General features: G+C 40.5%; 1 protein-coding gene across 3 annotated transcripts in view; it reads right to left on the reverse strand.

Moving 5' to 3' along the window:
- pitpnm3 (PITPNM family member 3) overlaps positions 1-14,670 on the reverse strand; it is a 112,747-nt gene that overhangs the window by 25,457 nt on the left and 72,620 nt on the right. For all 3 annotated transcript variants that reach the window (XM_039778747.1, XM_039778732.1, XM_039778738.1), the window contains exons 6-10: positions 13,729-13,918; positions 9,973-10,095; positions 9,007-9,194; positions 5,580-5,737; positions 4,923-5,093 (exon numbers count right to left, since the gene is read on the reverse strand). In XM_039778747.1, the coding sequence (XP_039634681.1) occupies positions 4,923-5,093; positions 5,580-5,737; positions 9,007-9,194; positions 9,973-10,095; positions 13,729-13,918 (830 nt within the window). The remainder of the gene's footprint in view (positions 1-4,922; positions 5,094-5,579; positions 5,738-9,006; positions 9,195-9,972; positions 10,096-13,728; positions 13,919-14,670) is intronic.

A 14,670-nucleotide genomic window follows, 5' to 3' on the forward strand; every position in this document is an offset into this window, starting at 1 on the left:
CCTACAGTTCTTTTTCCATAAGGTGAAAAGAGAGGTGGAATCACATAATGAAAGATGAAATAAGGAAAGGGGGTATAGTATTGGTGGAGGTAGAGGTTGAAGGAGGGTATTAGCTCATAGGGCTGGAGGTGATCATGGGCAGTGATAACACCAATAGCATTATATTTTTATAACCACACTGGTAGTGGTAGGAGTATGACGATGAGGGCGAAGACCTGGTGTATACAGTGAGTAGAACGTGGATATATAGGGAAGGTGGAAGGTAGCCCCAATGGAAACTCGGTGGATACAATAAATGTGCCTGAATATGGTATGGTGCTGGAGGAGGCCAAATGACTCCATTAGATGACAAAACTCACTAACCAAGGGTTTACCTGGGCAACAGACATGAATATTAAAATCACCCAAAATCAACAAAACAGTCATAGGATGTTGCATAGTGAGACAGAAAGCCTGAGAAATCTTTTATAAAATGTTTGTCTGATTTGGGAGGCCTGTAAACAAGTGCGCACACCAATGATGTAGTAGCAGTTTCTACTTTTACACATTGTACTTCAAAGGAAGAAAAGGTCTCAGCAGAGAGTGTTTGTACCTTAAGCAGATTTTTAAAGATCAAAGCCACTCCTCCACCTCTTCCTGACCTCCTCGGAGTACTTATGAATGAACAGTTTGTGGGACAAAGTTCGCCAAAGACAGATGTCTCACCAGCACCGGAGCCAATCCATGTCTCCGTTAAAAATAGCATGTCCAGATCACGTTTGTAAAAAAGTCGTTTAAAATTAAGGTCTTGTTTGACACGGACCTACAGTTCAGTAGCGCCACAGGCTGTGGAGATTGAGAGCGTTGTAGTGGGCGAATATTCAGGAAGTTCACCCCGCCGCTTCGGATGCGCAGTCTTGGTGGAGCTGCGGGGCAATCAAGCGTCGATGACCGAGCTGGAGAGATGGATAGATGACAGGTGTATCTCAGGTCCCATGATTGGCGAGCCAAGTAGAGGCCTCTGCTTCCTGCAATGTCGATGGAGGACCGGCGAGATAAAAGTTGTGCATGGGAGACACTCGCAAAACCCCTGATCATGCCATGCCCACACAGTTTGACAAAAAGTCTTGATTTTAATAACTTTTCATTGTTGAGATCTTGAGATAGCAAACACCAAATTTGAAGTCCATCGGATGAGATCTGTAGGAGGAATTTGTTAAAGTCTAGCACCTTGACTTTTAGGTCTACTTCCTGTTGCCACTAGGGGGCGCTATGACTTTGAGCCAATATTGGCCTGTAGATGTCATCAGGGTTGGACTCTTATGAGTCCTGAAAAGTTTTGAGCCAATTGGACAACCACCATGGCCAAGGGGGTAAGCCTCTCTCCACAACGCGTAGCTCCTATGGTGCAATTTTGATGCTAACAAGCACTCACCCGCCATTAAAGAAACACGACAATGTATAAAAGGCTCCATTACCTTGTACCTCACGTTATGGCTCCGTAGTAGACGTTTTTATTTTTTTTAAAATAGGCTAACGATTGTGTCATAACCAAGCAATTTACTGTCACACAGTAGAGAAATTACTGTATAGTACAGGATAATTTAATCCCAGTGTAGACATAGGTGACTGTTACGTTAATGTTCCTTATGCCTTTATAAAAGCATGACAGCACACAGCGTTGAAGTATAAAAATGTGGATTGATTTGTCCACACAAATGTCATGAATGAACATTGGGGTTGAAGTGAGAAATAGTGACAGAAAAAAAGGTTTACTTTGACTTTTTACAAAACCCAGTTGCTGGCATTGAATAGCGATATTGTACAGCTAAAAAAGTTGTCAATTATAATGCAAGAATGCAAAAATATTTGCCAGTTCTAGCCTCTCAAATTCAAATATTTGCTGTTTTAAATCATTACAAATGGAAAACTTTTTTTTTTGATTGTTGGTTGGTCAAAACAATAACTCTGAAGTAGGGGTGCAACAATTAGCCGATTAATTGATTAGTTGATCGACTATTTTAATAATCAATTTATAAGTAATTTTTTTAGTAAAACCATTCGATGGTTCCAGCTTCTCATGTTTGCTGCTTTCTTTTGTCTTAACATACAGTAACTGAGAATCTTTGGGTTTTTGGACTGTCGGTCGGACAAAACAAATAATGACATCACTTTGGACATCACTATAGGAAATTGAGATAGGAATTTGTACCTATTTTCTTATTTATAGACCAAGCAATGAATATGAAAACTAATCTGCATTTAATCGATTTTAAAAAACTATCTATATTAAGTTTTTAAAAAGCAATGGTGGAAGGCATGATAGTAAATAAAAACAATTAGTTGCAGCCCTATGGGAACCACCTTGGGCTCTGGAAAATTATCATTGCTTTTATATCATTTTAGATAGTAAATCATTACTGTAATTAATAAATCATAAAAGTAATTGACAGAAACTTGTTTGCAATCATTTGAAATCTGACAGCATTCCAGAAACTACTGGTTTAGAAACCAACAGTGAAAGCTCTCTCTCTCTCTCTCTCTCTCTCTCTCTCTCTCTCTCTCTCTTTCTCCTCTCTCTCTCTCTCTCTCTCTCTCTCTCTCTCTCTCTCTCTCTCTCTCTCTCTCTCTCTCTCTCTCTCTCTCTCTCTCTCTCTGAATGTATGCTCATAAACACTGCAATCTGTTATCAATAATGAGCCTGCCCACACCTCTAAGCGGGGCCTTATTCACTTTCATTCTCTGGAACATTAGCACAGCTCTGTCTTTCTTTCACAGCACAATAAGCAGAGAGAGGCAGTGAGGGAGGGAGAGATTGTTCTGATGAGTGCAGGTGAAGAAGCAGAGAGAGAGAGGAGCATCAAAAATCTGCAAGGGCTAGCAGGAAAGACGAAACAAAGGCATACTCAAAGGCAATAAAAAGGCGATCACAAGCGTCAAAGTGTGTAAATCAGAGAACAAAAAACTAAAGTTAAAAATAGATACAGTACACACATCAAGACCATTATAAATAACCAGTAGGGAAACCAAAAGATTAGGATTTAAGCATGAGGTTGGGGAGAGTGAAACATCTGATGACAGAGGTAAAAGAAAAGGACAAGCAGAGAATTCACAAGGTGAGGGAGGATGATTGCAATGTGGCCTTGAAACATCTCTGGGACTTACAGAGATGGAGACTGGAGACTTTTAACTCCGCTCCCTCCCCTTCAGCTCTTGCCACGCTCTCTGCCTGCACACACTAGCCTATCCTATTAGCAATTTTCATGGCGAGCAAAAGATACAGCATCATATTGACATTAAAGCTCCGTTAGCCATGTGATCAATACTGATAAAATGACTATAATTCCATGTGCATTTGCTGTCTTGGATGATCATTTTTCCCATTGGACCATAGCTGGAATCATTAGAAAGAGGGTTTGTTCTCTCTACATCAGCAGCATTCATCATAATGAAAGCTCCACTGTTGACGGGTGTGGATGTCAAAGTCATACCCAGAAGAGCCTGATTTGATTGGCTCTGCCTTCATAACAACTAATTACCATATTACAGAGCAGGAAATGGGTGATGTGTGCCAATGTTTCTTCTGTGTCTGTGTGAGCGAGTGTGTCTCTCCGTGTGCACCTGTCGTGGTTTTTTAATTTAACACATAATTGGACAGCCTCCAAGCCCGATCAATGGAACAAGGATACAAACTAATTATTATAATTAAAACCAGCTATAGCTGCAAGCCTATACGCTGTGTGTCTGCCTTTACAATCCATCACCTTTATCTGCACCACTGGCTCTTCGAGGCATCAAGCATCCCACTTGGTGCTTGGCTGAACATGATTAAATTAATAAATCAGAGCTTGGGCATCCAGTTTATACGGGTAAAAAGACTGCGTTATTTAATATCATGGGTCAGATGGTTCACACACCAGCGAAACACACAGATTACTCAAACAAATCCAACTTGTGAAAAATGGTTTAATGATTTTGAGTGAGTGAGTGAGTGAGTGAGTGATTACGGAGTTTACTGATGGCAAAAAAACAAACAAAAAAAACGGGAAAACTGATCCCAGATCTGCCTTAAATGTCTGTCCAATCAGATCTTTCCTTAGTCACTGTCACCACTTGTCTTTTACAACTTTGGTTTGGTTTACGTGTCAGCTCAACATGTCTGGTACAGTATGGTTAAATGAAATATGATCATTTTAAATAGTAATTGTCTGCTTTGAGTTATACATATTTATTATGATTAGGTGTTGAGTAAGAGAATAAATAGAATTTTTCAAAGCCTTGCTCCAACCCACAAAGACTTATCTTCGGATCTGAGTTCGTGCTCGCAGGCTGTTAGCTCAAGAGCTCAGTCCTTAGCCTACTTTCTCTCAGTGAGGTAGTTGGATAAAGGGGCATGGGAACCAGGCGATACGTCATCACTGCTGTTTAGAGCGACTCTCTATGTCCCCAAAGTGGGCTAAAACATGCTTCAAATAAATCAGTGGCTCATTAAGGACTTGGTCTCTCCAAGTAGGCCCTCGAGGGGGATTACAGCAGTACAGTGCCATTACTAGCAGACTCACATATTGTGCCGGATCCTCAGAGAGCAGTGGCAGGCTAAAGGTACTGCACCACAAGAAGATGAAGTATAATTACTTCAAACTTCAGGCTTTGGGGGCAGGATTTAGCTCTGCCTCTGCTGTACAAGCTCACACACACGGGATCCAGGCTCTGTGTGCACATGTGTAAATTCAAATTACTAAGTCATAGAATCTCTCTGCCGCTGCAATCTAGTCCCACTAACAGAATTCCTTGAAGATTTCACACCAGCTTTGAAATGCAAAATCTGTTAGGTAATTAATACGGCAATACAATTACACCAGGAAATAGATGAACCAATGAAATATTCAAGACGAGCTGCTCTTGCATCTCCCAATGCTCATGAATTGAATCACACATCCTACCTATTAGCAGAGAGCGTCCATCTCCTAGAGGGTAGCGCTGATAGCGCGGCACAGCATATGGTGGCAACTTGTGGAAGAGAGGCTGCAGCAGCGGCTCCAGTCTGGAGGCTGAAGGGTCCGAAGGGTAAAACAGGTTGAAAATCTGAGAGCAGGCTGGATGCAGCTGACTTACTGAGGGTCAGAAAACACAATGGATAGGCAAAGCCATTAGGAACAGGATTATAAAATAAATAAATAAATAAATAAATAAATAAATAAATATATATATATATATATATATATATATATATATAAAAATAAATAAATAAATAAATAACATTTCAAGCTGAAAATCTGTTCAAAACTAATCTCAATCTCAATGCTCATTTTAAAAATGTTGATTATTTTCAAAGAAAAAAAATCAGTAAAAGACAATCCAGCTACTGTATGTCACATTTCAAGGAATCAAACTTGATATGTAGTGCACCTTTTGTACAGGTTAGTGCAGTCAAGTGCTTTACAGCCAGGGGAGCCACTTATAATAAGATAGTATAAATAGAAAGTAAAACAAATAGAAACATCTGTGAGTGCTTGAGCACATACTATACTCGTGTAGAGGTGTGGACGTGGCACATTGCATTCCCCGATATATATGTTACATGTGTTTATGCGTCTTACCCTGGACAGCAGGCAGCACAGTGCGCCTCATGGCCAGCACAAGGCCCAGTGGACAGCCCAGCAGGAAGCAGTCTGACACTTCAAAGTCAAATCGACCGGGATTCAACACCAGACTGGTGCTACTGCCTCCACGCACCTCCACACTGTCCTTCATCAAACTGGGGACACAAAATGTAGAATGGTATCTGTCTGTCGCCATGGCCTACCTGCCAAATGTGCGGTCCTTCACTCTTTGGATGCTTGTTCTGACATACATTCCTTATCCTCAAACTCAATGGTTACAGTGAGCTACTACTGGCCAATAAATAGATAGGATTTTGTGAGAGTGGTTTATTCAGCAATAACTTAGTAATGCAGATTTACTTTGGGGACATTTGATATTGTTCATCACTATTAAAGTAAATAAGTAAAAGCCAGTAAATGTTGCTTATTTTTTTAATGGCTCTTTTCAATTGCACTTAACAGTTATGTTTTTATAAAAGGCAGCGGTAATCTGAAATTCTAAAAGTCAATAATGTGCTTGTTGACATTGGGAAGGTAAAAGTCTCAGTCCTGACACAGATGAGTCAGTGATGCTTTTGGTTTGTTAATATTCAGTCGTAGGCTGGATAGTTCTAACACTCTGGGGTTGTTGTCGGCACTAGGCCTTTATGACTCAGCATAATGCTTACAGCTGTTAAACAGCAGAGGAAGTCTCAGCCCCAAAGATATCTCACTGCTCTCCAGCGAGCCAACATTTCCCTATTAAAAGTCCTGCATGGGGAGAAAGGATTAGCCAACAGTCTCCAGCAATCTTCAAAAGCCAAATCAATAGTGCTTTGATTGCCTTCCGCTTCCATTTTGGTTTTTGTCTTCTCTCGTAATGTGTCCACTCCTTCACTTCTTCCTACCATGCCATTAAGAAACTGTCCGTCTGTCTGTCTGCCAACATTAACTACTGCTGCAAAATATCCTCATAGGAAGTAACTTCTTCCAAACTCCAAGAAAATACTAGTATCTATGTGGCTAAAGAGACAGTGAAGCATTGGGGCATTAAAAGAAATTAAAATTCATTCTTAGCAAGTGCACTTTTCATTCAGCGGCACATACAACATTTCCTGTTGGCGTAGAAGGTTAAGTGTTATTTTTGCAGCCTGGATGGGCTACATTTCTCTTTTAGCAGCTACAGAATAGCACTTGTAATTTAATTGCAGATTGTAACCAATATGTTAAATTAATATGACAAATAAATATTACATTGGCTCACTGTTATCGAGTAAATGGTTGACATAGTTTTATGAGCAATAATGGGCGATGAACACATGATGTGTATCAAAAAGGCCCAGCTCTTTACTGAGCGCAGCAAATAGATCTGACGCTGATGCCTACCTATCAAACTGAAGCATGGCAAATAGATTTCCTTATGGGCATTAGGCATGCACAAAGCCTTTCAGTAGCTATAACTGCACATAATCCTTTTTTTCTGAGCACTTTAGACTAAATAGATGTCTAAATGTAGTCAATTATGTCCATTTATAGTACTATAGGTGTTTGTTTTTTCTCAAATTGAGTGTATTACTATCTGTTTAAATATCAGTGAAATGAGCCAAAGCACATATACCTAACAGAGATAGATTGGGGGATAATGGGACAGTAAAGTAAAAGAAATGGTGGACATAAAAGACATCAGCCCCACTGCTTGCTTGTGTTTTCATTATAGCAGTGTTGTGACCATTCACAGGTGATCTCACAGCAAATTCCCAGTCAGGGCCAAAGCAGAGCAAGGTGCATGTGAAGGAGTGAACCAAAGGCAGACAGCCATTCAATAGGCCATACTGAAAGATGGGATAATGTGTGTGAAAATGAGCTTTAATAAGCTCTCTTGCTGACTGGGAATATCCACTGGGAAGTGCAGGGAAAAGGAGCACATCCAGGAGTAGAGGTTACCCTCCACTCTGCAAGGCTTGGGATTAATTAATCAGGAGTGTAACAAGAAGTGAAAGTTGAGAGGTGCACAGCCGTGAACACATGTGGCGTGACTGTGAATCGATGGGATCCTTACTTCGGTGACTGTTACTGTGATGGTGTAAGCTTAGTGGAGCATGGGATTTGGAATGGGAACACTGGTTGCTTGAAGTGAGTCAACATGGCAGTTGTACCCCCTCCAGCCACCTATCCCAGACCTAGCTAAATTCACCCGCAACGCTCTGTCTCCCACACAAACTGGCTGGCACAGACACAAACAGGCTATTTATAGCCCAGCAGAGGCAGATAGGCAGGCAGGGCAGTCAAGCTGCAAATATTGATAAAGAGCACGGGCGAAACAGGGTGACACATTCCAGGAAAACCTGGTTGAGGGCCCGCATGCAACTTCTGGGTTATCATATGAACCACTAACACACTCATCATCATCGAAAAATGCTATTTGACAGAAATGGATGACAGAATTTCTACTCTGTACGTATGATATGCTTCTTTTGCCAATGTGTGGGTGTTTTTGTAAACAAAATTTTGTTTTGGGTCAAATGTGAATGCAGTAAATCATATATTATCCGTGAAATTCTGTTAATTGCACAACACACTAAATCCCATTTTACACCAGTGTACCATAATTGACTAATAGTAGCAGACTGGGCTGTACTTGATAGACTACATTTGTTTGATTGCACACAGTTTGTTTACAACCCTTTTTCTGCACCAACCATTGTTGTGAAGAAGAAGGAGTCTGATCTAAAATTATAGTCTGCGCTAAAGTGTGTGTATGTATGTATGTATGTATGTATGTTGTATGTATGTATGTATGTGTGTGTGTTTTTGTGTGTGTGTGTGTGTGTGTGTGTGTGTGTGTGTGTGTGTGTGTGTGTGAGCATGCGAATGTGCACGCAACAGTAAAGAAATAACAGTTTGGGTTTTGCACCAAAGTCATGCAAGGTCACATTTAAAGGATAATAAATAAAAATTTGCCTTAAAATGCCTTTTGATCCTTTTGATTTTGCTTGTTTTCTGCACTGACAGATCTGAGTTTACCAAAGCATCTTCTTACTTAGAGTGCAGTGTGGGTGCTGTTTGTGTGTGTGCTGGTGTAAATAAGTGTTTGTTTTTGTTCTTCTATTTCTGCTATATAACCACTATTACAGAAACATGAGAAATATCCAGGTTTTCAAAGGACACATTTTGGTAAATTGCAAAGGATATGTGTAACACAGTATCATGATATTGATAGGTGAGCTGATACAAAAAAATTGATAGAAAATCATAAACATTGAATCCTACTTAAAAAATTGTTCAACATAACCCGTAATGGCCTAATACATCCAGAGATATTAAATGGGTAAATACCTTGATATAAACAGAATGTCAAGATCCTTGGTGGTAGACAGAGTTATTTTTCCAGACAGTAAATATTGTCAACCCTTGTGTGGGGGTATACTCATGCGTGCTGTCCCACCTGGAAAAAAAGCTGTGCTGACCCGTGGACGAGGTGTCTCCGTCATAAGAGTCGCTCTGCTTACGGCTGAGCGGCGGCCCGCACTGGCCGTTCCCTTCGTTGGGGGCGGAGATATCAATGTTGCTCTTGCTGAGCCTCTTGCTAGAACTCAGACCCGGGCTGGACTCCCCGAGTAGGCCCGAGTTATCCTGACAGGAAGAAGGAGAGTGTGCAACTGTAAATCCTAATACACACAAAGCAGTGGGTGCATCAGGAAATTACATATAATCAGATGGGAGTTAATGCGTTTTCCCATGCAAACACTTAAATGTGGGAGGGGAAACCTCCTGAATAGCAACAGGGAGGAGAAGAAAGCGAGGGAGCAACAGACAGAAAGTATGCAACGCTTAGCAGGGGGAAAAGAACATTAAATGACAAGCTGCTTCAAGAGGGCAGTTCAGCAGAAATATTATGATGAATGTTACATGCACGCCACAGAAACTGCTAAAAATGTTGCTTAGAAACATTCTGATGCCCATCAAATTACCCACTGAAAACAAATTGTGATCCACACACAAAATTCAGCTCCACTGTGACTTGTATTTCCATCTTTTATGTATGAGACTTCAGAAAACATAGCGCCAAGGACATTGCCTCTAGTTTACAGTGACATTTTCTAAAAGCTATGTCTTGGTAGAGGTGTTGTGCTAAAAAAGCTGACAAGAAATAGACATAGCCGAGGTGACTGTTGTGTATGAGAGTGTCTGTTTGTTTACTAGAGAGCAATGGTGGTGCCACATGTGCACGCTTGTAGCAATCAACTCCACTGATGAAGACAAGGTATAACTCAAGCATGTAATCTTGATCATTTGCAGTGATCGCTTAATGATGTATCAACAGTAAAATTTCTCCTGGACACCATACACATCTGTGCATCACCATCACCATCACCATCATCATCTCATCACTGTAACAGTGAGCTCCTACCTTCAGGCTCTCAGTGCTGTTGTTTCTGCTGCTGTTGTTGGGGCTGCCAGGCCTCTGGTGGTTGCTGAAGCACAAAGCGTCGAAGCACAGCACACCTCCCACACAGTCGCCCATCAGGCATACCTGCTCGGAAAAATATATAATTCAGACAGCCTCAACATATGGTGCACTCAGACAGTGAAGGCCTTAACAGGAGGACAATTAGAGAGGTGTATGAATGGAATTTACACCAGAATTGCCACCTTGCGGTTGAATGCCTCTGCCAACCAGGCAGGTTGCAGTTTACATCCATGTCTGCCAAGGCTCATATAATATATGTAGTGAAGACTTTAAAGCATTTTACAGCCTCTGAACACCCACACAGGTGATTTCAGTTATTGTGGCTGACCTCTGTTCAGGTTGAAAGTGGGCCGGAGCTTAGGTGGGAATTTATTAGGTCACAAATCTTCATCTACCAATAAGAACGATAAAGGTGTCATCTGTCCTGCCCTAACAGGTGCAACAAAGCTAACAGGAGACTCAGGAAGATGTCAATCAGTCTATACACACCCACACAGTCCTGGGAAGAGGTCTAATCAGCCAAATTAACTAAAAACACCTGTGTACCTGTTCAGGGTCTTCAATAAAAAAGGTGTTAAGTGTATTTCCTGGCAAAACATGCTTCACACATCTTCAACTAGATGTTTCAGTTTCTGACCAAATATCTCCCCTTCTGTTCCTGAGTTATGGCGTTGAATAATGGCATAATCTTTATAATGTCACAGTAAAGATGACCTTTGACCTTTAGGATATAAAATGTCACCACTTAATTTTATCCTATTAGACATTAGTGTGAAATGTTGTCATAATTAGCGTAGGGATTCTTAAGTAATGGCCAAAAATGCATTTTGTGAGGTCACATTGAGCTTGACCTTTGACCTCCAAAATCTCATCAGTTGATGCTTGAGTCCAAGTGGATGTTTGTGCCAAATTGAAAAAATTCCGGCCAAGGCGCAGAGACAAAAAAATAAGAAAACAAGTTAATACACAGGAGAGGAAGGCATGACAATCATTTTGTCCCAATTCCAGAATACATACAAATAGGATATGGTATGTACTATAACTGTATTAATATACTATTTTTTTAAGTTAGCTTGCAAGGAATCAATGCTTTTATCATTTTATACCAACAGGTAATGCAATTTCAATCAATCAACAACCTTTGACCAAGACTGCTAATAAAACTACACAAAGAGAAAGTAAAATGCTTTTCTTAAAATGTTTTCCTACTCTGCATCTTTCAAGAGTTGTTTCAACACCATTCACAATTTATTTTTATGTTTTGCTGCTGTGAGCAGGTCCTCCATGTGCATTGCATTGTGGGACAATGTGGAACAGCACATTCACAAATAAAGCATTTTTTCCTGCCACGTTTACAACATATCATTCAGACTGTAATTATGAGCAGCCAAGTGAGGAAACTGTTCACATAGGCCTCTGAGTTGTAATTCAGAGTCCAACATATGGGGAAGTTCTAACAGCTATGATATCCCCACTTGGTGAAAAGAAATATACCCATTCATTTTAGCTTACTGAAATGGGTATTCTAACCAATGTGTGAACACTCAAGAGTCAGAATGAGAGTAGTTTTTCCTGTTATTCATTCTCCTATTCACTATCCTTTATTTTATCACTTTTCTACATACTCAAAACACAACTCCGGTTTTTCAGTTAAGAGGGGTGCCCTGTATTGATCCATATGACTACTAGTGCATTGGCTGATTCTCACATTGCCCACACACACACACACACACACACGCACACACGTGCACATATATACACACACACACACACACACACACGAGGGACAGAGTGCCGCGGTTTGAGAGAGAGAGAGAGAGAGAGAGAGAGAGAGAGAGAGAGAGATAGAGAGAGAGAGAGAGAGAACTATCTCACGCAATGTTTCTGTAAATTATTAAAAACTTACTCGGAACCCTGCTTTGTCACATTTTGACCTGCCTGTCAGAACCTGTGATATTTTCTAGTAAGGTTACCTGAACCTGTGCTTCTCCATAGCAGTGGTGGTATAGTGTAAAAATTTGTGTAGCTACAAAGATAACTGGCTAACAACATAATTAGCTTTGAGACGTTATCCTCAGGTCCTGGCAATTCTTCATAGTGGTAGAAATGACTGGAAAATGAATGTAGTTTATTGGAGAATGCAAAGGGGCACTTTGACAACAGTTGTCCTCTCCACTTTACTCATTGTTTTGATAACATTAAATACATGCATTAAGCAGAAATTGCAATAACATGCAAGAATTTGTAAATAAAAAAACGAGTGAATGACTGAATTAGTCATTGAATCAATATCTGTACTTTTAGCTTTTCAATATCTTCAAATATGGGATGAAGTTTGAAAAATGTACCAATCATTTTTCCTCATACTCAGCATTGCCAGATACAAGTATCAAATCAGCTGTTTAATCCTAATGAGCAAACCAAGTTGTAAAAATAAAGTGGGAAGGTAAAGTCCTCCCCCACACATACCAACATCCTACACCAGTATTAACACATTCGCACTCCCATCACGTAAAATACAGACGCTTGACCATTTGTCTTTGGTGTTGTTATTGATGCTAAAAGTATCCTTATCTAAACGAGCTGGGTCGGGACAATTGGCGTCACTTTGGACGCTCTGGGTTGGGATGTATGTTTAACTGACATGCGGCACGAGAACGGGACAGTTAGGAAAACATTTTTATCTAATATGAACACTGTGTGTTCATATTAGATAAAAAAATACATTAATGTAACTGCTTTGGGGTCACTTCTTAATATAAACATTTATACTTTTAAGAATGCAGCAGGTTAGAGGGAACCTTGTACAATTGTAGAATCTCTTTCATATCCAAGCTAAATTGGCGTTGTAACTGAAATGTTCCTAACTTAATCGATATTGAATCGAAAATCAAATTGGAAATAAAAAAGAATCAGAAAAACAATTGTTTCGGGACCTTGTGAATCTGAATCACCTGAGGGTTTTCACTTCAAACAAGCACAACAGCAGCTGATCTACAGCAGCTAATAGAAAAAATAAATGAAAACAGCAATTACTTGTGAAATCCACTTACTGGCTTGCATTTATATAACGCCTAATAATCTAACCGGACAAAGTGCTTTACAATTTGCCTCTCATTCACACAACACACTGGCCTTCCCATCAGGAGCAGCAGGGAGTTCAGTGTCTTGCACAAGGACACTTTATCATTCAGCTAGTAGGAGCCGAGGATCGAACCCCCCAACCTTGTGATTAAAGGACAACCTGCTACCTTCTGAGCCACAGCCACTTGTTGACCTGCCTTTTTAAATTACACTTTGAGTTAAAACTATTATTATTAATTATAAAAGCAGAGTTGTGTTTCAGAGCCCTAACCTAATGCTGTCAAATTCAAATCAATTGTGAACACTTTCCTCATGGATCATTATCTCACTAGAAAATACAGCTTGTTACAAAGAGCCTAGTAGTTGTTATGTGCAAGAGAGTGAAATGTGTTCTGCTTAAACAATAGACATCTGGAGCCCCCTGAAGGCCTGAGCTCCCACAGAATATACAGCCCACTCCAAAGCAGTCTTAATTTCCTTTGACAATCATTGACTTCAATTAAAGTGCCTCCAGCTCATTATTCAATGATGAGGTACTAGAGTGAACTAGAGTGAACTAGAGTTCTCCTCTCCTCTCCTCTCCTCTCCAACCAGAAGAAGTTTGAGACAGACCTGACCCGTGAATCCCTGGCCATCCTCTGACTGCAGGAAGCTGTGGTAGACCTGGTTGGATTGGGTGATCACTGTGGCAACAGCATCCTGGTAGCGAGGTGAGACGATAGCAAGGAGCGGGAGGGCAGCCAGGGGCAGGTGGTCCACGCTACTGGACACACAGCTCTCGTCATAGCTGTATGGGTTCAGACTGGAGGAGTAAGAAGCAAGGAAAGGGGGATGAAAGGGGGAAGAGAAAGGTAGAGTAAGCAGTGTTTCCCACAGATTAGAAATACTTATTTTTGTAAAAATCAAGTATCAAAAACTGAGGAGGACACGCTGTTAGATGCTGTCCTCCTCTCCTACTCTTTCTTCAATGCCTAACCAATTTATCTCTCTCTCTCTCTATCTCTCTCTCTCTCCCAGTGACCCTGTCTTTCACTGGTTGAAGCCTGAAAATATTGTAAACAAATTAATAACATAACTAATTCCACTGGTGGGACTGTTGAGCTCTGTTTCAGACTGATACCTCTGGTTCAGGCTGGTCCTCATCCTCAACACGTGCCTTTTTAAGTCGCGGAAAATACTTTTCAATACTCATCTGGATTGAAGCAGCAAACATTCAGTGTAAGAGTAAAACATGACATAACATTATTTATAATAAGTTTATTTGATTCACATCTGCTACATATAGTTTTTTGACCTCGACAACCCAACTGCATTTTACCGCAAACTTGTGACTAGTTAACTTTCTAAAGCAGGCACAATCGCTTGTTTGCTAAGAGTCGGGTCGGGACTCAACATTAACACGCTGACAACATTGTATTCAGTATTCATATAAAATATTTTTTATAGGACTTTTTAATGTGTGATTGTGTAAAAGTGTTCACGAGATAGTTACCAACCTTTCGTGAACTTGTGAATTTCGCCAGCTGTCTTCTGTCCTTTATGGAGACAGACGCT

Source organism: Perca fluviatilis, chromosome 2 (genome assembly GCF_010015445.1).
Source record: "Perca fluviatilis chromosome 2, GENO_Pfluv_1.0, whole genome shotgun sequence".
NCBI lineage: Eukaryota > Metazoa > Chordata > Actinopteri > Perciformes > Percidae > Perca > Perca fluviatilis.